General features: G+C 41.8%; 1 protein-coding gene across 2 annotated transcripts in view; it reads right to left on the reverse strand.

Moving 5' to 3' along the window:
- Positions 1-2,296: 2,296 nt before the first annotated feature.
- cadpsa (Ca2+-dependent activator protein for secretion a) overlaps positions 2,297-25,152 on the reverse strand; it is a 563,574-nt gene continuing 540,718 nt past the window's right edge. For both annotated transcript variants that reach the window (XM_041192084.1, XM_041192085.1), the window contains one exon: positions 2,297-2,838. In XM_041192084.1, coding sequence (XP_041048018.1) covers positions 2,659-2,838 — 180 coding nt within the window. In that variant the 3' untranslated portion in view covers positions 2,297-2,658. The remainder of the gene's footprint in view (positions 2,839-25,152) is intronic.

Genomic DNA, 25,152 nt, shown 5'->3' on the forward strand with positions numbered 1-25,152 from the left:
CCTCCACCTGCTGTGGATCGGACGGTGCAATGTGCTCACCAGATTGTGATCCCGGGCTTATTCTAAAGCCAGGTCCTACCAAGGTGTGGGTCTCTGTGCTGGTGAGGGTGTCTATGGGTGCTGTGACGGGACTTCAGGGAGGGTACTTCCAGATTCCTCTTCTTCGGGGCTTGACTGTAACGGGGTCATGGATTCCATTGGCTGTTTGGCAGATGCATTAAACTGGCAACAATGCCCTGTTAAGAAATAAAGGGGAGATAATTAGTGCATAGCAGTGGCCTGTGAAATGGGACACATCACTCACAGCATGGTTGTCTGATGGATTTTGCACTGCTGGATCCTCACCTGGCAGAACAGCGGAGATCATGCATCCTCTTGCAGCACAGGGTGGCTGTCGTCTTTTGTAGGGCATTGGGGCTGACCACTGCTGCTACCGCCTCCCAAGCCAGGTTAGCGCTGTTGCTGAAACAAAAACAGAAAATGCTGGAAAAACTCAGCAGATCCGACATCATCTGTGAAGAGAGAAAAACAGACGTGACGTTTCGAGTCTGTATTACTCTTCTTCAGAGCACTGAAGAAGGGCCTCCATGGCATCCAAAAGGCGCTTGAGTGATGCGTCACTGAACCTGGGGGCTGCAGTCTTCTTCACCTTCAGGGCCATGTCTCCTGCACAGCAGCAGTGGTCTGGAAGCACTGAGATGTGTGCTTGCAGCTGGAATTTAAATATTGCGCCCGGTAGATGCAGTGGCGGGTTGATGGTGGGCAGGCGAATAAGAGCCCGCTCACCATGGAAACAGCGCATTTCCTGGGCCTTAATAAATTATGTGGTGGTTTTTGGATGATACGGTGTGAAAACTCACCATCGTGACTGGTGGGTAAAATGTCATTTTATCTGCCCGCTACCGAATTTAGTGCAAATCTGGGAAAATTCCGCCAATTGTAATTGTGCATGACAAACATGAGTAGTTGAGCTTTGTGAGCCTTGATGCCATAATAGCAATCTAAAATATCAAGTTATTACTAAATAAATAAATAAATAATAAACCAGTGTTGGCGAGACATGAAAATTTGTCTCAGATATTGAACGTACTTGCAGAAAAGGTCATAAATTAATTTTATACATTTGTGATATACGTGTTTATACAAATGCTCTAGGTTCCATTTTGCAATTTAATGGTTGATTGATCATTAGGTAGTGAATTTCCTGGATGTTTAATACTGGGTGAAACAGAACCTAAAGGTGAATTTCATTATCATCTTTGCCCAAGACCTAGTAAACTCAAATGTACAGTATTGCTCTGAAGTGAAATGGTTCAGTAGTTTTTGTAAATGTTGACACAGAACCTTCACCCATAGCTGGTGTTATTCCAAAATAAGATTTGGTAGGTCATTACTCACAATAGCTTTTAAACATGATAGTGATAAACTGGCTTGAACTCAGTATTCCCCTGGTACTGTCGATTGTAGTTTAATTCTCAATTTTGTGCTCACAGCAAAAAATATTGTGTAAGGACATTGTGATAGTATAGAATAGCATATTTTTATAAGACACTTTAAAAAAACGCAAGTGATAGATGTTTGTACAATTAATTTACTAAGAATCCAGAGTTTTCCATGTTACAGCTGTGGGCTTTTATAAGGCCAAAGCAAGATGGATTGTTCCACCACCAGCTACTTCACACAGAAACTAATAGCTTTTGGAGGAAAATGAAATCCCTTTGTCATGCATTATACAGCATTATATATACAAGAAACCGACTGAAACAAAGTGCATGAAAAGAATGGAGAAACAAAGTGAAGATATCTCACATTACTCAAATAAAGCATTTGAAAAAAAGTTGTTCAGTAGAGAGCATTTAAATTCAACTTTGTGGCTTAAGATAAAAAGACAGATGAACAAACTGAATACATTTTTGATTTTTGGAGATAATTCATTAGGATTATCCCATATACATTGCATAATACTTCCTTTATATATAGGACTGGGTGTTTTTAATTTGGGTATAAATGTACCATTTCTATAAATGGCAAAGGATAAACTCAATTCAGAAAGCATCTTAAAATAAGACTATTGCAACACCTTCTTCTGCATGCCTCGTCTGCATATATAGAAATGCATTCAAGGAGGAATTTAGCAAGAAAATACACAAGAATGAAAAATGAATGTCAAACAAAAATGTACTAGGGTTATTAATAAAACTTATATATCACGCTAATACAAGGACATTTTCTTTTTAAGCAGTTGGCAGCCAGTAAAGAAATATTAATAAATAAATAAAATTACCTAACTCACTCATCTCCACAACATTTTACCATCAAGATATATATATACATTACATTGATGAAGCGCCAAATAGGTTCTGCATTTTTAACAGGGACACACCTAGCAATATTCCTACATATCTCACTTAACATTATCAAACAATGATTACTCCATATTGCTTATGAACATATAGAAATTAATGTAGAAATAAATGGTTTAAATAAGTGCTAAATTTTTCACACAGCTAAAATTTCAATCTGACTGATAACAGTTCTCTCATTTCAATTACATGGAGTTGAAAAACAAGATCCTATTGTGGCTAACTGAATAACAGAGTGGTACATGCATTTGTTAACAGGCTATGTCAAAATTTAGCCTCTAAATCTAACTGTGATCTAATCTTCCTCCTCATCTTCTTCATCACTGTCCTTCATGGTAATCCCTTGGAGACCACCACCTTCAGAAACACTTGCTGTGGCTTCTTCTACAGTCAGTCTGTTCCGAATTGTCTCATAGGTCTTACTGTTCAAGGTTGAATCCAGTACTCCCTGTAGCCGGAAGTCTCGATAAGCTTTCTACAAGAGTCCAAAGATATAGGCCTTGATTCTATTAACTGGCAGAAGCATCATTATATGTCAAGAATAATTCTTTACTTATACTATTTTGGACAATGCACAGTAATCTTAAAAACACATAATGGCAGTTATAATCATCTTCATACAGTAAACTTAATCTTAAGCATTGCATTATCGTAAATGTTATAAAGTATGACCAAGATGCTTACATGAGTCCTAAAGATGTTTCTCACTGAATGGTAAAAATGTAAATGTCTTCATTTTAAATATCTGGGTTAATATTGAACTTAAACTTACTGTATACTTACTTACCACTGCTTCAATGCTAATTTGAAAGGATATCCCCATACTTAGTGTAAACAGAAGTGCAAACACAGTGTTTGTGGCACCAGGGGTGTTGCAAAGAGTTTTAATGTTCCTGCCTGTACACATCCACAACCTACCTAGGAGTTAGGCAGGATACAAATCTAAATATTAATGTAATTTATTATGCAAAACATTGTGCTCCTAGAGATAATTTAATTCAACTTGGGCACATTTTTTATTAAGCACTGCAAAAAATGATAGAATCAAGAAAAGGAAATATATGGTTCCATCATGCAAATATCCACAGGAAATTCGTACATAGGTGAAATATATCACTTCTTTCCATAATAGGTACACCAGATTATTTTCTCCAGCATTTTCCTACAAAATATTTGCATCAGAAATGGCAAGTGGACAACTTGCTCTCAGCTCTCTGTTTTAGTTTCTGAATCCCAGCTCTCAACGGCAGGTCTAGTTATTTAGGGGAAAGATTTTGCCCCCGTTGCGGGGGGTGGAGGAGTGCGGGAGTGGGTGGGCGTGTCTACAATCGGCATCCCCAATCGGGGGTGTGCCGCCATTTTACATGGGCCGGCCAATTAAGGTCTGCCCAGCATGATGTCTGCTCGGAAGCGCTATGTGCTCCCTGGGTGTGTGGGGGGGGGGGGGGTTTCCCTCAACCGGGAGTGTGCTCTTTCGCGCATGTGGGTGAAAGAGTGCACAGATCTCTCTGAGGCTAAGTGCTGCCTCAGGGAGATCAGCTCGGAATTAAAATTTGTAATACAAATGATAAAAAAATTTCCCTGACATCCCATCATGTGACACTGTCACGAGTTGGAACTTTTCCAAAACTTTTATCGAAACCTTTAATAAAAATTTAAATACCCTCATGAAACCTCATCCCACCCATGGATGAGGTTTCATGCTTTTTCCAAAGCCCGCCAGGGCTCCCGGCCTGCCCACCAACCTTAAGGCTGGACAGGCAGGTCCATTAATGACTTTAATTAGTTTTTCAATGGCCTCAATAGGCCTTTGGCAGGTCGGTGGGTGCGCAGCTGACTTGGCTGCGCCCCCACCGACCTGAAAATGGAAATGGCGTGGGATGATGTCGGGAGTTCCACCGTGTCGGCGAGCAGGCCCCACTCCCGCTTGTCAACCAGAAGATCCTGTCCGAGGTTTCATTAATGAGTTGGATTGGCTTTTCAATCTTCAAAATTTCAATGGAATACTGCGAACCTGTCAGGCTCACGTATTAAGTAGAGTTTGCTATAGTTGACTGCAATTCCATTGCCTGGAATTTTCTCTTGGAGTTACCTTGACCCCAAACCAAGTCCAAAGGCGATAGTCACTAGTTAGTCATTAACAAGCATACCACAAATGCTGCACAAGGAATAGGCACAATGCACAATAAAATCTGCGAGTACATTCTTGTCCACAGTGGGGACACATACTATAAGCAATTGAATGGTGGTTCCACCAGCTGGACTTCTGTAACTTCAGTAGCAGCTACTTGTCATTATGTAACTTAATTAAGATAGCACCAACTGCTGTATATAGAAATACCTATTTTTATATCCAACTTCCTTGTATTGTCATGAAACTCTTTGTCCTATGTCTCAGTTGCTTCGTCCACTGAATGACAGACATCTGCATTTAGCTTTATGGAAGGACTTATGCAGTGCAGTTTGTGGTATGCCAGCATCTTGGATGTCCTAGAAATCCAAGTGTCATGCCACATATCAGGTCCATTTACTGTCACCTGTTTAATTCAGGTCTTCATAAAAAGGCTTTGGGAAACAGTTATGATTCTCCTTTCAGAGTGCTATGTAGGATGAAACCCTCTGCCCTGCCACTTATCCCCATTTTTGCCACAAATATGGCTTGCATCTGGATCTCACACACAGGTCAAACAAAGTCCTTCCACTGTATACTAAGAAAATTTGAACCATAAAACAGAACTTTGGGCACATTTTATATGCTGTAAACTTAATCTGCAATTGGACTTTACCATCATTGAAGACAGAGAAAGACTAATGTGCCCTTAGCCCTTCTCAGAGGGATCAACCTTACTCTATCCAGTTGGCATCCATCAGGTATAGATACTATTCAACAATTGGGATAAAGGCCCCTAGTATCTTTCAATTAATACCTATTTTTCTCAGTAGCTTTGTTTAATGTTAGGATGTCCAAATTAAAATGGGACAATTGAGACATACAGCTCATCCTCAACTCCTCCATTTCCCTAGGGAACTGCATATGTTATGGGGAGACTTTTAAGAAGAGAAAACAAAAGGAAATGTATCGGTAAAGATTAGGTAGAAAAGACAGCACTTCAGCAACAGGCTGATTAAATACCTCGTTACTGCCACAACAAACTTATGGCCTGTATTTTCAAACTTATGGATTGCTGGCCTCTATTTTAAGGAGCTCAGTACTGAATCTAAATGATGTTTGAATTTAAGCAGGCTTGGGCTCCAATAGATTTAACACCAAGTGACCTTGCAATTTTGTGCCAGTAACCTATTTATTTGTTATCTTCTCCTTTTAGTTTGAAGTTTAAGTCAGTCTCATTGTATTCTCATCAATAATTGAACTTAGCCAGTTGTGTCAGCTTTTCCTGGCAGTCTTTAGCCAAGATCTGGTGAAACTTGAGGAAAGGGACGCTCAAATACCAGTTAAGGCTAAATTTGTTTCTGGTTGGGCATTAAGAATCTTCTGAGGGATGTTTCAGCAGGAATAATCTTTGTAGCGTCTTTTGTTTCGAAATTGCATTGTGTGATATTCATACTGAACACATTAATGGGTTTATGTGACATTCTTCAATGAAGGCATTATATGTTTACTTTAAATGAGCTAATACCTATATTGTAATAGCAGAGGGAAGAATTGCATATGAATGCAATAGTTTTTAATATTGCACAGTGATTTTAACCTATTTTTACAAACTGAATTCTACAGGTAATACTGACCTTGAAACATTTGTTCCGATCCATTAAAAATTATTAAATGATGTAACTGTAGATCTGCTGTGAGATTGCTTGTGGTGAGTCAAGGAGCACACAGTTTTATAATAATTGGGTGTTATGCCCTAAAACGCATGGCATTATTGTCATTATTTATGATCATATTACATTTTTATTAAATGGCAGAATTTAATAGATGTTTTGAAGATCAAATTCTGCAATTTTGTTCAATGTTCTGTGGCCAATATAAATCAATTATTTTGATTATTATGTATTAGTTTACCTATGCATTCAATTTGTACTTTTTGAAAGCTGGGGATAAACAGGTGGATGCAGTAGTTTCAGATAAGTACTGGACATGCTGCAACATTTTGGAGTGCGAGAGGTGTCCTAGAGGTAGACATCCTGTCATGATTTTTTGCAAACTTATCAAGTTGCAATCTAGTAGCTGCCTGAATAATAAGAAACTTGTTCACCAGGAAGAGGGACATCGATAGTGAACAATAAGAACCACAATGCAAAGCAGCTCAGAAATAGGTCTATTTATAAAGTGTGGCTTGTAGGAAAGTCATTCAGCACATGCATGGCTTGGGGTTTACTGACCCCGGGCTGATTGCTCCACTCTGACCAGTGCTGTAGTGTTGTTATTCACTTCTGTACATTCAGCGTGATTTTTCAGAGCCCACTCTAAACAGCAATTTCATTGGCCATAGATTCAATGACCATCAGTCTTGCCTGCTTCCATCTGGTATCTGGACTCCTTCAACCCACAGTTTCCCCACATTGCACGCAACAGAAAAGTTGAGAAAAGGGCAAGTAGGAAAGTGGAGGCGCGAAATAGAAGAGGGTAAGGAACAGAAAAGAGAAACACGGAATAAACTGGGAGAGAGTTAAGACAGTGCATGGAAAGGGAGAATCAAAAGAGAGAGAAAAGAGAGAAGCATTAGACAGGGAGAGAAAGGAGAAAAGTGTACCAAAAATGAACAGAATGGAGAAAGAGAAAAACTTCAAGCTATAAAAGGAATTAATAAAGTAGAAAAAAGGAAGCGAGGGAAAGAAAATGGATAAGGGAAGGAGAGAAGAGAGAAAAAAGGAGACACAAACAGGAAAGAGGAGAATTACACACACAAGTGGAAGAGAGAAACAGAAGAGAAAATGCAAAAGGAAAGAATTAAAGATGTAGGGAAAAAGGAATGAGTAGTTAGATAGACAGGGGGGAAGGACTAGACATAAAGGAATGAGAAAGACACATAGAAGGAAAAATACATACAAAGGGAAGTAGGTGACCAGAAAAAAAGAACCGGAAGGGGAGTGAAAGAGGAAAGAAACAAAAGGGAAGAAAATGAAAGCAAAGGTGTCGGCAGAAATAGACATAAGAGAAAGAAGTGGAAAAGACAAAACATGAAAAGGGGTGGGGATACAGAAAGAAGTGAAGAGTCTGATAAGAAGATGAAAAAGACAGAAGAGAAGGAGGTGAGAGACAGACAGAAGTATGTTAAGAAGATGAGAAATTGAATGCAAGGTGAAAGAAACAGAAATGATGGAGGAATGCAAGGAAGAAACAAGGAGGAAAGAAAAAATTTTTCCAAGCTTTAAATACCAACAAACCAACAATTTTTCATATAGCCATTTACAAAGAAAATTAATAAGTTTTTGAACTAGTGAAGCAAATTGTTTTAGGTGCCACCTAATCGTTGAGATTGGTGTTGTGTGACTGAGCTGCCAGCTAATGTGGGCTTAAAAAATATAAAAATATAATTTTGTCCTAGCAAAATTAGGAGTACCACCTCTGGTTGGGCAGCAATGGGGGATGTCCTGGGCTTGTATAGTTGGTTAAAGAGGACTGCAACTTAGAAGCACCTTGGTGTGGGATGCTGAGAATAATCAGGGCTGGGCATTGTGATGTTTAAGAGTGGAGGGGTTTTTTTTGCATTTGGCAGAACAGGAATTTCTGCGATGCATCAAACTAGGCTGGGAAGACTTGTATGCTCTGGCAGCACTGTAGAAAGATTTGAAAGATTTAGATGGAGTAGGGTGATTTGTTAGAAATGACATCTTCCAAATTTGTAGGCATTGGAAGGGCTTCTGGGGTGCCATAGAATTGGGTGGGAAATATTAAGACAGGTGGGTCTCAAGGTTTGGCAGCACTGGGAGTTCTAGAAAATGGATGTACTGGGAAAGGACTGGGACCAGTACATGAGAGTTCTGTACTCTGGGAACATGGAAGAAGCCAGATCCAAGGTCAGGCCACCCCAACCTTCCTAGATTGTGGATCCCTCATGTACTGCTTTTCCCCAAAAGAGGAAACATTTTTTCTAAATCCACTCTATCAAAACCTTTCATAATTTTAAAGACCACTACTAGGTACACCACCAACCCCACCCCCCCCCCTCCCCCGCCTCGACCTGGTTTTTCCAAGAGAAAAGAGACCCAGGCTGTCAATCCTTTCCTAGTATGGGATACCCATGTATTTCTGGGATCATCTTGTAAATCTTCTCTGGATCTTTTCTAATGCCTCTATATCCTTTTTGTAATTATGCAGACTGTTCTCTAAATATTATCTATTCAAGGCTCAATACAAGTTTAGCATAACTTCCCTACTTTTGCATTCAACCCTCTTGAAATAAAGCCTAGTGCTTGGTTTGCTTTTTAAATTACCTTTCTAAGCTGTGGCACAACTTATAGTGATTGGTACATTTGTACTCCAAGATGTCTTTGTTCCCCTTCCCCAACTAGACTTGTACCCTCAAAATAATAAGCATTCTCCTTATTCTTCCAACCAAAATGTACTACCTGACATTTATATATGCAGAACTTCATCTGCCAATTATTTACCCATTATGCATTATACCCCCTCGGCAAAATGGTGTCATCCACAAATTTAGGAATTGTGTTTTAGATTCCAAAGTCCAAATCATTAATGAAAATTGTGAACAGCAGTGGTGCCTGCTCTGACCTTGTAAAATGTCACTTCCCACCTTCTGCCAAATAACTACCCTTTACTCCCACTCATTGCTTTCTGTCTTGAAGCCAGTTAGCAATCCATTCTGCCCCTTGTCCCCACATCCGCTGACCTTATTCATTAGTCTATTATGGGAAATAATTATAGAACATCCAGATAAATAATAGCTAATGCATTACCATTGTCTACTCTCTCTGTTACCTCCTCAGAAATTCAGTAAGGTTGGAGAAGTATGATTTTTCCTTTTGAAATCTATGTTGAATATTATATTGGTCTTTTCTGGAGGTTCTTCTATTCTCTCCCTTGGTAGGGATTCCGTTATTTTTCCTACCGCTGATGGTAAGCTGACTAGTTTATTATTCCGTGGACGTGTTCTGTTCACCTTCTTAACTATAAGAATTATATTAGCTATCCATCAGCCCTCTGGCACTACACCCTTTTCTAAAGAATTATTAAATAGGAGTAGTAATGCCTCTGCTATGTCTTCCATAGATTATTTTAAAATATGTGGATGAAACCCATCTGGAAAAGGGGCTTTAACCTCTTTGAGATTATTCAGTTTATTAAATGCACTTACCTTTTCACTCATCTCATCATTTAATGTTATGTCTACCTATTCTGTTTCGCACATAAATAGTCAAGGGTTATAGGGGCAGAAAGGTAGTGGAGTTGAGGCCACAATCAGATCAGACATGATCTTATTAAATAGTGGAGAATGCTTGAGGGGCCAAATGGCCTACGCCTACTCTTAGTTCTTTTGTTCTTGTATTTTTGTAATTGGAAAATATGAACTGCTTTTCAAACAAAATAATTATTTAATGTTTCTGCCATCTCTCTATTGTTACCTTTGGTATTGTTATGTCTATCCCTGATTGGTTCTATTCCTACCATAGCTATCCTCTTTTTATTGATGTGCCTGTAAAATATTTAACAATTTCATTTTACGGTCCTTAATAATTTAATTTCATAGTTCCTCTTTGTTTTTCCAACTGTTTTTTTGACTTCCCACCTAATCTCTTCGTATTTTCTCTTATCATGTACTCCTCTGCTGCCTATGTACTTAGTTTATGCTAAGTTCCTAACCCTCAATTGTTCTTTATTCATACATAGATTCACACAAATGTTTAGTTTGTTTCTTCTGTTCAGATGAATATATTTTTCCTGTACTCTGTTGAACAGCATTTTAAATATTTGCCACTGTTATTCCAAGTCACTGATATTGTTGGCCATTTTATTTTCCCATGTTCTAGGGCTGAATTCTCCAGTTGGGAAACGGAGGCAGGGCCTGCTCGCTGGCATGTAAAACGACGCACGGTGGGTGGGTGTCCTGATGTCACCATGTGTCATTTAGATTTCCAGTTCGGCGAGTCGGCTGCACGCCCGCCAAACTGTCAAAGACCTATAAGGCATGTTAAAAACTAACTTAAGCAATCAAATGAGCTGCCTGTCCAACCTTAAGGTTGGCGCGCAGGTGAAGAGCCCAGGTGGCCTTCGCATTTTTCATGAAACCTCATCCACGGATGGGATGAGGTTTCATGAAGTGTTTTAAAATCCAATAAAAAATTTTAAAATAATTCTTTAACATGTCCCAGCTCAAGTGACAGTGTTACATGAGGGGACATGTTTTAAAAGTTCTTAATTACTTTATTTCAGGTTTTAAATATCAAACTGGTCTCCCTGAGGCACAGAGGTGCATGAAAGGGCGCAGGCCCCGACTCAGGGAATCCCCCCCCCCCGGCCCACACAGGGAGCGCTTAGCGCATTCGGGCGAGCAACATGCTGGGTGTAAAATGGCAGCATGCCCTAGTTGGGGACGCCCCGCCTGCCCCCACACAACCCTCCACCGACAGGGGGAAATTTTTCCCCTAGTCTTAGCTCCTGAAAATCAGCTTTTCTCCAATCTATTAACCCGATTTTCATCATACTTATGCACTTCTCCATCATCATTTTAAAGCATATTCTGGTCATTGTAGACAGCTCATTGTTTGAGTGTGTCCAAGCTGTAAACAATTTCATCATCTTCTGTGGGTCCTCTCATGAACAAAGATTCAGGTGTGGGATCGGCATGGATGTCCACAGAACTGGCAGTTCATATTGTTGTTGTTGGTACTTGAGGAAACCTCTGAAACTGTGCCACTTCTACATATATTATGGTCACAGTTGCCTAGACGTTCCCCCACCTTTACTTCTCTTATCTTATTTATTAATTCACCATTACAAGAACACAAGAATTGAGTAAGAGTAGGCCATTTGGCCTGTCAAGCCTCCTCAAGCTATTTGATGAGATCATGGCTGACCTGATTGTGGCCTCAACTTCACTTACCTTTCTGCCCCTTAACCCTTGACTCTGTTGTCAATCAAAAATCTAACTACCTCAGTCTTGAATATATTCAGTGACTCAGCCTCTGTTGTTCTCTGGGGAAGAGAATTCCACAGACTAATGACTGACAAAAAAAAACTACTCCTCATCTCATTCTTAAATGGGAGACACCCCTAATTTTTAAATTGTGCCCCCTGGTTCTAGACTCCCCCCACAAGGGGAAACATACTCTCAGCATTCACTCTGTCAAGTCTCCTCAGGATCTTATATGTTTCAATAAAATCACCTCTCATTCTTCTAAACTCTAATGGGTATGAATCCCAACAAGCTCAACCTTGCCTCATAAGCTAACCCCTTCACCCCAGTAATTGAACCTTCTCTGAGCTGCTTCCAATGCAATTATGTCCTTTCTTAAGCACTCCAGATGCGGTTTAAGTAAGGCCCTGTACAGCTGCAACAACACTTCCCAATTATCTATTCAATTTCCCTCATAATAAATACCAGCATTCCATTTGCCTTCCTAATCACTTGCTGTACCTGCATACGAACATTTTGTGAGCTATATATCAGGACACTCAGATTCCTCTGTACAGTAGAGTTCTGCAGTCTCTCTCCATTTAAATAATATATTGCTTTTCTATTCTTCCTGCCAAATTGGATAAGTTCACATTTTCCCATGTTATACTCCATCTGCCAATTTTTTGCCCACTCACTTAACCTATCTAAATCCCTTTATAGACCCTTATGTACTCTTGGCAACTTACCTACCTATCTTTGTGTCATCAGTAAATTTAGCTACCATACATTCGGTCCCTTCATCCAAGTCATTGATGTACTTTGTAAATAGTTGAGGCCCAGCACTGATCCCTGTGGCACTCCACTGGTTGCAGCTAGCCAACCCAAAAATTACTCATTTATGCCTACTCTCAGGTTCCTGTTAGCTAACCAATCTTCTATCCATCCTAATATGTTACCCTCTAACCCACGAGCTCTTAATTTGTTTAGTAACATTTAATGTGGCATTTAATTGAATGTCTTTTAAAAATCCAGGAGCACCATATAGGTTGCCCTTTATCCACCTTGCTTGTTACTTCCTCAAAGAACTCTAATAAATTAGTCAAATATGATTTTCTTTTCACAAAACCACATTGACTCTCCCCAATTTTCTAAATGTTCAGCTATTACCGCCTTAATAATGGATTCTAGATCCAACAATGGATCTCCTCTTGTTAGGCTTTTTACATATTGAGTTTGAAAGAAGTCTTTTCCCTACTTCTTCTTTCCAATCAATATTATGTAGTTGAAATCCCCCATGATTATTATTCTGTTTTTTATTCAATTCTCTAGTTTGTCTGCATTTTTCTTCCTCCACCTCCCACTAATAGGTGGTCTATAGACCACACTTTTTAGTGTAACTGCTCTGTTTTTACCTTTTATCCCTGTCCATGTGGGTTCTATTTCTGTCTTATTGATAGCTATGTCCCTTTTTTCTGCTGCCATTGTTATCCTGAATAAATACAACTACTCCTTTTCCCTTTTTTCCCCCCTCTTCTTTTCTAAATATGTTATACCCTGCAGTGTTTAATTCCTGGTCCTGATTTTTCTGTAGCCATGTCTCAGTAATTTGCATGATTGTCTCCAGGTCCCCTGTTTTATTATGGGTGTTGTATGCAATGCAGTACAGACATTTTAACTCATTTTAAATAGGATTTTCTCTCAATTTGTTTAAACATCTTTTAAACTTCTGTTCGATAACTCTATTTATGCTCTTTCTATCAATGTCCTCTCTTACTTTATTCTTTCCTATGTTTTCCTGCCCTGTTTTGTTTACATTTGCCTTGCTTACATTTCTTGTAAATCTCTCCCCCTCTTACTAGTTTAAAGCGTTTACCAATTCTGTATTTACCCTGTCCATTTGTGTGTTTCCTGACTGTGCACACTAAAAGTGCACTAAGCTCTTTCAAAAGGCTTAAAGCTGGTTCCTAAGTGATTGAAGAGAGGTAAACATTTATGGCTGGGGAAAGGTGGGGGGTGGGTTGGTGGGTGAATGGGCACACACATGAAGTTCAGAAGCAGCATGGGCAGTGAACTTGGTGGGTGTGGAAACTGGTTCTTTAGTTATAAGCAGATTGGTGAGAAACAACATGGTGCAATAAGCACTTTAAAGACCTTACTGGTTAAGGGCATAGTGGGAAGACAGTTGGGTGGCAGGGTGTTACAATTATGAGGTTCTCTAAGAATGTTATTATGATGTTTGTGTTTAATGTTTATGTTTTTTTGTAAAAGAACATTTCAGTTAAAAAGAATTGTTATATAAAACCTGCCAGTAGGGTGTGCAAGTCCCGGATGTATTGCCCTCTGGTGGAGGATAAGGAATAAAGGAACCTAAATAAAGGAAACTTCTGTTTTTCATACAGGAAGTTGGAGTTCAGATGCAGATAGCTGTGTGTGTATTCTTAATTGTTAAGAAGTGACAAATCACTTCAAATAGCGATGAGGTTGGGATCATCATTATTAGGGCCTTTAGAGGCTTTTGATCTAGCTAGTATGGACTTTGTAATTTATGTTGAGCAAATAGAATAGTATTTCATTGCAAATGATATTGAAGAGAAAAAGCAGGCTTCAGTGTTTCTTATAGTCATTGGAATGAAAAATTTCACTTTACTGAGAAATCTCTTTGCTCCTGACAAACCAGCAGATAAAAGCTTTAAAGAGCTTGTGGACTTTTTGAAAAAGTACTTTGATCACAGATCAGCAATGATTGTCGAGAGATTCAAGTTTTACTGAAGAGAACAGCATGAAAGTGAGTCAGTTTCCCAGTTCCTGGCTGAGTTGAGAAAATTAGTGGAACACTGTGACTTTAAAGGTGACCTGGAAGAAGCATTGCATGATCGCTCGGTTTGCAGACTAAGAAATGAAAGAATCCAGTGTATATTGTTAGCGGAGCAAGAGTTGACACTGAAGAAAGCATTCAAGATTGCGCAAAGCAGAGAAATGGCAGAGAAACAAGCTGGAGATTTGAAAGCACGTTCTAACAATGCCGAAGTTAAATAGTAAAGTCAGGGTATACTCGCTTTCAAACGTGTTACCGCTGTAATGGAATAGGGCACAATGCAGAAGCCTGTAAGTGGAAAACCACTTATTGTCACTACTGTGGGAAAAAGGACACATGCAGGGTACATGTAGATTAAAGGCTGATCACAGTAAAGCAGTACCGCCAAGAAAAGGGCATCACAGCAGCACAGACAAATTGCGCTTGAAAATAAACAGGCAGTTTAAAAAGACGCATTACTTGGAAACAAAATACAGAAGTAATGGAAGTCCAGATGAGACAGAAAATGAAATTAGCAGCGACAATGCAGAAGAGCAATTGTATTGCATTCAGTCTCATCTGAAACTAGATGAAGGACTAAAAGTTGGCATTGCCTTAAATGGTTGAAATGGAGGTTGACACTGGAGCATCTGTTACTATTGCTTCAGAGAAGACATGGGAGAATGTTTAAGAAATGCCCATTGGAGAAAACCCTCCTCCAGCTTAGCACCTACACTGGTAAGCCTGTGAGTATACTTGGAAAAATATCTGTTCAAGCTAAATATGGAAATCAAATAGCAAGGTTGCCACTTATTGTGAAAGGGGATCGTCCATCGCTTATGGGCAGGAACTAGCTAAAAGAAATTTGGCTGGACTGGAATAAAATAAATAAAGTGCATTGCAACCCATGTTGCATTCCTTGTTAGACAAGCATACTGATGTCTTCAAATAAGGTCTTGGAGTTATTAAACACATTGAAGCCAAACTTGCTGTGAAAGCTGAAGCTTCTCCAAGGTTCTTCAAACCAAGTTCAGTTCCCTAGTCAATGCAACAGAAAATCGAGCAGGAACTAGAATGACTTGAAAACTTTCAGATAATTGAGAAAGTTGGTTATGCAGAGTGGGAAGCTCCAATAGTCTCAGTATTGAAGGATGACAGGTTTATCAGAATATGTGGTGACTATAAAATCACAATTAATCCTTTCCTGAAAGCGCATCAGTGCCCGCTACTGAAAATTAAGGACCTGTTCACTGCTCTGAATGGAAGTGAATTATTCACAAAGCTTGACCTATCATAGGCATATTTGCAAATGCAGCTGAGTGAAGATTCCAGGAAGTATACAACCATCAGCACACACAGAGGTCTATTTCAATACAAACGACTCCTTTTGGAATCACGTCATCACCAGCCTTATTCTAGCAAACCATGGACAAAATACTGCAGGGCCTCCCTGGCGTAATCTGCCTCCAAGACAACATGTTCATCACTGGGAAAAACCTCCCCAACTTATTTAGAAAACCTAGGCAGGGTCCTGCGTAGTCTAGAAAAATACAGCATCTGCTGTAAGAAATCCAAATGCTCGTTCCTGAAGCTCTCAGTGGAGTACCTGGGACATGTGATCAACAAAATTGGTCCTTCAACCTCACCCAGAAGGTTGGAGGCAGTGGTGAATGCACCTCAGACCAAAAATGTTAGGGAGCTTTGTTAGTTTTTGGGACTTGTGAATTACTACGGCAAGTTCATTTCCAGTTTGGCTACCAAGGCAACACCACTGAATAATCTGCTGAAGAAGAATGCAAAATGGGATTGGTCACAAGTCTGTTAGGAAAGTTTCAAGGAACTCAAGCAAGAGCTCACTTCTGCTAAAGTCCTGGAACATTTCAAAGAAAAGTTACCTGTCAGCCTGGCTTGTGATGCATCTGGATATGGTGTTGGAACTGTCATCTCCCACAGATTTCCTGATGGCAGTGAAAAGCCCATTGCATACGCCTCATGCACATTGTCCAAAGCAGAACAAAATTATGCCCAAATTGAGAAGGAAGCTCTGAGACTAATCTATGGAGTCAAGAAGTTCCACTAATATTTGTATGGGTGTAAATTCACATTAATTACAGACCACAAGCCTTTGACCTGGTTGCTTAGCCTGAAGTTACAAACCTTGACGCTCGCCGCTGCACATCTACGAAGGTAGGCCCTGATCTTATCTGCTTACCAGAACGAAATTACATTTCGCTCTATTGAAAATCATGGAAATGCGGACGCACTTTCCAGACTTCTGTTACATCACAGCTCCAAAGCCCAAAGTGAAGTTACTGCTTTCAATGTGAACCAGAGAGACATGTGACCCGTTAAAGCGGATCAAATTTGTCTTGAAACACAGAGGGATGCTGTGCTCTTCAAAGATTACATGTACATACAGAAGGGCTTGTGCGTACCTCAAGAAGTGACTACTGAGTTTAAACCTTACTACATGGGTAGATTTGAGCTGACTTTGCAATACGGTTGTTTGTTGTGGGGAATCAGAGTTGTTATTTCTCCAAAATTCCAAACACGAGAATTAGAAAAACTTTACCTCAGTCAGATGGGAATCATCAAAATGAAAGCATTAGCTTGTCTACATGTATGATGGCCACACCTGGATAAAGACATTGAAGGCATGGTCAGTGATTGCCTTCCATGCCGTAAAATGAAGTCTTCTCCTGCACCTGCTCCATTACATCCTTGGGCTTGGCCTGACCACCCATATGGACTTTGCTGGACCACTTCTCGGACATACGTTCCTGATTGTGGTGGATGCCCTCACAAAGAGGCCTCATGTTATTCCCATGAAGTCAACTACTTCAGCAAAGAACATTGATGCTTTCTGGAATGTGTTCACTACTTTTGGATTACCGGAACAGATTGTGTCTGACAATGGCACACAGTTCACATCATGTGAATTTCAAACATTCCTGAAAAGCAATGGGATCAAGCAGATTCTGATCTCACCTTACCACTCATCCTCAAATGGTGAAATGTAGTGCTTTGTCCGTACATTCAAAACAGCCATATTGAAGGGGAGGACGCAAAGAGATTGGAAGTTGAAGCTGAAGAACTTTTGGATGATATATCGTAACATTCCACATTCAACAACAGGTGTATCACCTGCTGAACTGATGTTTGGAAGATGACTGCATACCAGAATGGATTTGCTGTGTCCGGATTTGAAAGGAAACATTGGTTCAAGGCAACTTGATCAGAAAAGGTCACATGACACAAGTAAACCAGCTTAATCTAGATCAGTCTGTTTGGGTCTGAAATTACTATGGGATACCAAAGTGGCTCCTGGGAAGAATCATCAAGCGTTGAGGACCGCTGCCCTAAGATGTTGAACCTTCCTGTGAAATCTGGAAGAGACACACTGACCAGATTAGAAAAGCTAAATCCAAGGAACCAAATTTCCAGGGATCTCCAGTCACAGTGGAAGATTTCTGGGAAACATCGGCTCCAGTTGGTGAAACCCGATTTGATTCAACTGACAAACCTGTAGCACCTGTAGCTGTAACTGCTGAACCTGAACAGATACAAGTTGAACAACAGAACCTTCCATTTTGAAGCAAACAAACTGAAATACCTAAGACAACACTCCTCTCTAGATGAAAGCAAATCTGCAAACCACCTGACCGATTTGTTCCTGGCTAAAGCGGGAGGAAATGTGATGTTTGTGTTTAATGTTTATGCTTTTTTGTAAAAGGACAGTTTAGTTAAAAAGGATTGTTAAATAAACCCTGACAGTAGGGTGTGCTAAGTCCCGGATGTACTGCCCTCTGGTGGAGAATAAGGAATAAAGGAACCTTTTTTTTTCATACAGGAAGTTAGAGTTCAGAAGCAGATAGCTGTGTGTGTATTCTTAATTGTTAGGAAGTGACAAAACACTTCAGTTATGTTTTGGAACTGTCTCTCTAATTTAAGGTAAAATGGAGGGGGTGGGGGCATGTTCTGCCTTCTGCTTGACAATAGACCTGGGGTGGTTAAAGATCAAAGGGAGGCCCAGATTGCGTTCCTGGAGCAATGGCATATGGTGTTCATGATTGGAGACAATGGCAGCAAACTGAGTGTTCATAATGGTAGACTCTGAGTCTCCCAAAGTCTCAGAAAGATGTTGAAAGTGTCAGGTTGTAAACAGTTGTCTGTCACCTGTCCATTTACTTCAAAGATGAAAGAGAGTTAGCATCAAGAGTAGTTAATCAGCATTTCTTCTGGGTGCAAGGGTAATGTGTTTCACATTGCCGTGGGGGTAGTGGACAGGAAGCCATTTTTGAGATCAGGCCACAGGCTTCCCGAAAATCCACGAATATCAGACAGGCAGCTGTTTCATGTGGTCAGTAGAGAGAAGAGGTTGCTTGGCTTTGCAAACTGCCACAGCTGGATGCAGGAGGGAGATGTTCTCCAGTCAAAGAAATTCATTCCACGGCCATCTAATGATTCCGGAAGATTCGTCCTGTCATGACCAGAGGGGAAGAATCATTGGGACAGGCTTTACTCTTGGCAGTGGATTTAGGAAACTCTCTAAAAGCTAAGGGAAGGGTCTGGAGGCTGTTACTCAAAGTTACTATTCAGCAAAACAGGGAAATTTGAACCCATTGGAAGCTGGGAGCAGCTGTGGACTGTTTGCTAGGAGGACTGCAATTTTGTGGAGAGTGTGATGAGTTTTAAGTATAAAAGGGGAATGTTCCTTTCTGTAGTTTAAAGTATAAGCCGCCCAGAAAAAGAAGTTGAGTTTAGTTAATAGTGCTTTTAGTCATTTGTTACAGTAGAAGGACGTTATAATGTGAAATCTTGTTGTGTCATTCTTTTAGCTATCAACTGAAAGTTTAAATCTCTAGGGGCGAAATCGTCCCAGATTTACGCTAAGTGCAGTAGCGAGTGAGAAAAAGAACGGTTTACCTGCCAGCCGCAATGGCGGTTTTTCACGCCATTTAGTTCCAACCCTGGCTCATTAATTATGCATTCCTAGGAAACACGCTGTTTCGCTGGCAGGCAGCCTCCCATTCGCTCGCCACGCTGTCACCTCACTGCTTCCTCACGTGGGGCACTGTATTTAAAGTGCAGCCATGTGCATATCTCTCAGTACTTCCAACCCAGGACTGCTGCACAGAAGACATGGCCCTGAAAGGCAAGAAGACTGCAGGCCCTGATGCAGTGATGCATCCCAGGAACACCTTTTGAACGCTTTGGCCATGATGTCTTCTATCCCCACTCTGGCCGCAGGAGGGGCAGAAAAATCACCAATCCAGCTTAGAGGCTGTGGCAGCAATGGTCAATGCCAATGCCCTGCAAAAGAGGACATCAACCCAGTGCCAAAAGAGGATGAATGATCTCCTCCCTTCCACAAGGGTATGTCACTCTTCTTGTCACTCTCAAATCTCACATTTACAAACCCATCACATATCCACAATGATCTCACTCACTGACAATTCAAGGGACATCACCATTCATCCTCTCACACACCTTCACTGTCCTCATCTCGTCCATGGCACCATTCACCACCCACACATCTCGGGCATACTTGTCATCTGGCCTGGTAGGCGTCCTGTTTACACACTCTCCATCTGTATTCATGCTGGACAAGCTGGCACACAATAAGAGGAAGAGGCTGTAATCTTGTGGAGAAATGCCTGAAATCAAGATCCTTGTGGACTGAAAATAGAGACATCCAGCTGGCCAGTAAGCATCTGGACCATTTCTGTGTTGATGGTTTGGTTGGCGGTGCTCAATCAAGCAAGGGTTCAGCAGTGCAACATCCATCAGACAACCATGCCATAAGTGATGTGTCCTGTTTCACAGGCCACTGCCATGCACTAATTATCTCTCCTTGCTTTTGTAGGTACATCTGCAAGAGAGCCAAGGCAGCCCACGACCCAGGTCCTTGACTCAAGCTCCAAAGATACCTCAGAAGAGGAATCTCCTGAAACCCTAATTGAAGAGCTGTCACAGCGCTCACCCACACCTTCCAGCAGTGCTGAGACACACGCCTTGGTGGGACCAAGCTTTAGAGTAGCCTTGGGGGTCACAATCTGGTGAGCACATCTCACTGTCTGATCCACAGTAGGTGGAGGCAGGGACTTCCCAGGAATCAGGCAGTCGGAGGACTGCTGGAGACAAGAAATCTGTTGGGTCTGAGTCGGATGATGAGCCTCTAGAATTGGTTATACCTCAGTTGCTGGAGCTGCAAAGGCAAGTGAGGGAACATCAGGAAGGGATGTCCGCCGCGCTCCTCACATTGCAAGGCACGATGGTGGAGTCCGTCCGCCTTCAGTCTGAGGTAATAGTGCCAGCATGTCAATGGATTGAGGTAGGATAGCAGCCACCATGGAAACCTTTGTCCAGAACATTGATCCTGCACTGCTGCATGGGCTAAACTCCATTGCTGATGCCATAATTGGCCTCCAATGCGAGACGGGTGCGGGGCAGCTCGATCTCACTCTAGCTTCCCCTTCTCCTCAAGGAGTCAGCCAGAGGCCCTCAGGCATCCAAAGGGAGGAAGGTCAGCAGGTGCACACCCCGGGGCCATCCACCCAGGTGAGTTCGGGAGTGTCCACCCATCCAAATCCCCTCTTCCTGTGACTCTAGCTCCACAGGCTGAGGAGGGTGCCACTGTCACACAGCAGAACCGCAAAAGCAGGCCTGGGTCCTCCAGGTCTCAGCCCTCCAGAAGATGCCAGTCGCGGTCATCATAGACAGGGCGTAGCAGTTAGTAGGCTGCTTCCAACTCTGCTGTGGATGTTGCAGCAGGGTTAGGAAGGTTAAGAAGATGTAGTTGCACAGCCTGGGCATGGGTGTTAATCACTTGTACATATGTTCACTTTGTTAATAAATTCCCAAGAACGTCTCCTTGCCTATGGCTCCTTGTTCTGACAAGCAGTGTTCGTGTCTCTCAGATGTGAAACCTTGGTCACTGCACAAGATAAAGGCAGGTGTTTCAGTCCAGGTCCTCCTCCTTGTGCTTTGTGCAACCGTCCCAGCACACTGATGGTGTGTCTTCACTGTCACTGGTCACATCATTCATGCCCGCACCTTGAGGGGCTTATCATTGCTGCCAGAATGTCCTGGGCCAGCGGCACAGAGTTCTGTCATTCTCTCTGTGTGCTCTCAGCAATTTTGAGGTTCGAATCCCGCCACGGCAGATGGTGGAATTTGAATTCAATAAAAATCTTGAATTAAAAATCTAACCATGACCATGAAACCATTGTCAATTGTTGTAAAAACCCATCTGGTTCACTGACATCCTTTAGGGAAGGAAATCTGCCATCCTTACCTGGTCTGGCCTATATGTGACATCAGACCACAGCAATGTGGTTGACTCTTAAATGCCCTCTGCACAAGGGCACTCAGGGATGCGGAAATAAATGCTGGCCTAGCCAGCGATGCTCACATCCCATGAATGAATAAAAATATACATGCAGGGGTGGGGCTGGGGGGTGAGGGAATCGGCCACGCATTAGGGAAACATTGTATAAAACCATTCCTCTGCTACTGAGACAGTTCAGATGCAGCCACATTGACATACTTGGAGTTGGGTTTCCAGCTTAAATGCACACTCAAGCAATGCAGAGGCCTGAAAGTGCCACCAAATGCTCCAAATCTTTCACCCCTTGGGCACAGACTGCAAACTAATGAGCATTTTAGTGGACTGCAGAACAGTTGGAAAACTGGGCACATTGTATAATCTCCTTGCGAAAGCTGGCCATGGAGCAGTCACTGGTGGAGGCGCTCACAGTCCCTTGCAAGGTCATTCAGGTTTGGACCAGTCTTCTTCCATGGTTCAAGCTAAAAGTGCAGCCTTGCAGTGTGGATTAGGAGAATGCCTGCACTTGAACTGAGAGCACAGCATGTAGTCCAGTGGGCAAAGCTGCCACCAATCGGTTAGGTGGAGTGGGGCAGAAGTGGGTGGGGTTTTGGGCAGCCATGCAGTGCACTAAACTCTAGCCATCCAGGTGGTGGCCAGCACTCTCTGGGATGCATTAAGAGGCCTGCAGATTTAACCAAGAAAGGTTCTTTATGCACCCAAGCTAATCCACGCGTCTCTCTCTTTCATTCTGCAGGAGCAGTATATCAGGATCATGGAGCCTGGTGAGCTAACTGTATGCCTCATGGCTTAGAGAGAATGGAAATGAAGGAGAAGAGAGTGACAGAGGTGCCTAGCTGGACAGAGGGAGGAGCAGCACCCTCAGGAAAAGGGGCAGCTGGGGCTCCCGCACATGCACTGAAGAGCCACAGCAAGCCGTCGCTGGTTAGTGCCTAGCTAGACCCAGGGTCTATAGATGGTGCTTGTCATTCCAACAGATGACCGAGAACCAGTGCCGTCGAAGACTTTGCATGTCCAGGGAACTGGTCGGTCACATCTGCCACCTGACGCAGAATTTGGTGCCATGGGGACATGGAGGGCATTCACTGCCAGTGGCCATGAAAGTGACCACTGCACTTAATTTTTATGTCAGTGGCTCCTTTCAGGGCTCCACAGATGACCTCTGTGGGATGTCACAAAACCATCCATGAGGTCAGGGACACCTGGACTGATCTGGTGGAGCCCTACAATACCGTCCACTGGGGGTGTCACGCTTCATTGTTCCCTGCTGTGCCCTTCACAACCTGGCGCTGCAGTGGGGAGAGGAGCTGGCTGAGGAGGAGATGGAGGAACTGCACATCTCCTCCAATGAGGATGACGTTGACAAGGGTGAGGGAGTCCTCAAAGGCGAGGATGACAGTTCTGGCCAGATGAGGCAGGCACGCTCGGGAGGCCCTCATAACTGCTAGATCCGTGGAGGATGATGGCAACATGCAGTGAGAAGACACCACAGATCCTCACATTGCATCTGTGAACATTTGATTCCTGTCTGGCTGATGGCAGCTCACTTGCGCTTTGTGAACAGGGTCATATCATGGAGATGCAGCGGGGAAACTTTAACTTCTCCTGATCCTATGGCATCCTTCATGAGTTAAACTGTTCAGGGCCACACTGTCACTGGACACAGATGTTGATGAGATGGGGGCCAGCTGCACCTTCTGCAGATTGAGCATGCAAATCAGCAGCTGGGAGTACCAGCAATTAAGTGAGTCATGCGGAAGAATGAACCAATCAGAGGTATGTTTAAGAAATAGGATTAGGAATAGCAATTTATGTATGGTAGTTTAACGTGATGGAATAGAGTGATGGAAATAGTGATGGAAAATGAGTGAAAAGAAAATATTTTAGATTTTTTAGAAAGTTTATTAGGGTTAGAGTTAGGAAGAAAGTAAGAAGTGACTTGCATTGATATAACACCTTTCATGATCTCAGGACATCCCAAAGTGCTTTACAACCAATGAAGTACTTTTGAAGTGTAGTCACTGTAGTAAGGTAGGAAACGTGGAAGGCAGTTTTGCACCTAAACAGCAATATGATAATGACTAGATAATCTATTTTTCCATGCTGGTTAAGGGATAAATATTGGTCAGGACACTGGGAAGATCTCCTACTTTGAATAATTGCCATAAAATCTTTTATGTTGACCTTAGGGCAGGCTGGACCTCAATTTAACATTTCATCCAAAAGATGGCACTGCTGCCAATCCTTTAAACTTGGGCCAGCAATCTTTTGTTGAATTACTTCAACGGACTCACCTGTGAGCACACAACACTCCCTCAGTACTGCGCTGGGAGGCTAACCTAGATTATACGCTCAAGCCTTTGATGAAGGACTTGAATCCATAACTTCCTGACTAAGAGGCAAGAATGCTACAACTGAGCCAAGGCTGTCACAGGGAGTGTGTAGCTTTTGTGAGAACTAAAATACAGCTACGTTCAACTGAACATTTGCTTTATTTATAATTTTAAATGGTCAGTAAAGGAACTCACAAAAGCTCCCTTGAAGCACTTGAAGCAATGCTTTACCTAATCTCTCTGCTTATTTTCTGCAGTTTTGAAACTAAATTTCCCAATGGTTAAACAACTCTCACCCAACACTACCAGTGCTAAGCATACACAATATACGTTACAATTCATGTATTTCATTTCATTTTCACAACATGATGCAACACTTAAGCTCAGAAATTCCTGCTGGAAGCACACTTGCAGGGGGAAAAAAACATTTTTACTACGGTGATAGCCCTTTCATTGGTTAATGTACAATGGGAGAGAGACAGAAATGTTGGATTTTCGCAGAGTCAGGAAGACTCCGGGAACCTTTAAAAATAGTGGATGAGAGTCTGATCTAGAAGTCCTGCCTTCATATTCAGCAGATCCCATGTTTGCTTAATGGAAAGGGATGGGTTATGAAATGCACAGCCATGAATTATGAATCAGCTGGGCCATTTAAACTCAAGTGTATGGGACAAGCAGATCCGATTTTCACTCCAGGAATGGTCTCAACCCATAGTGTGTTCCAGGACTTTATGGTGGAGATAGAAATTCTCGTGAAGGACATATACAGTATGTAGAACTGTTAATCTGTTAAGTTATTTAAATCCCCTGCCTTTTAAAGTTTGAAAAAAACCTGCCTACTTTGTATGTGACAGTAAAAAAATCTGTTCTCACAGTTTCAATAGATGTTTGTTGACATAATCCAAAGGACTATCATTATAGCTTTATTACCACTTGACTGTTTCCACAACCTGGCATTATTACAGAAGGGGGCTGTAAATTCATGGTTTAATTGACAGCTCCAAGAGATTATTAAAGGATTAGCTGTCTTTGATGTGGGATTATGAATACAAATGTTTGTTTTTATAAGGGATTAAGCACTTGAGGGGATTCAAATATATTGAACAGCCTTTCACGAATGAGAATTTTTTTATATAGTGAAGTCTATAATAGATACTTACAACTTAATTTTGTTTCATCTCAGCATGGTTCCTGTGGCTGCCCATGGTGGATACTAGGTAATGTGGCATTGAGGGTGTAAAGGCAAAGGGTGGTGGTGGTGAGTCAAGAGCTG

The sequence above is a fragment of the Carcharodon carcharias genome, chromosome 7 (assembly GCF_017639515.1).
Source record: "Carcharodon carcharias isolate sCarCar2 chromosome 7, sCarCar2.pri, whole genome shotgun sequence".
In the NCBI taxonomy this organism is placed as follows: Eukaryota; Metazoa; Chordata; class Chondrichthyes; order Lamniformes; family Lamnidae; genus Carcharodon; species Carcharodon carcharias.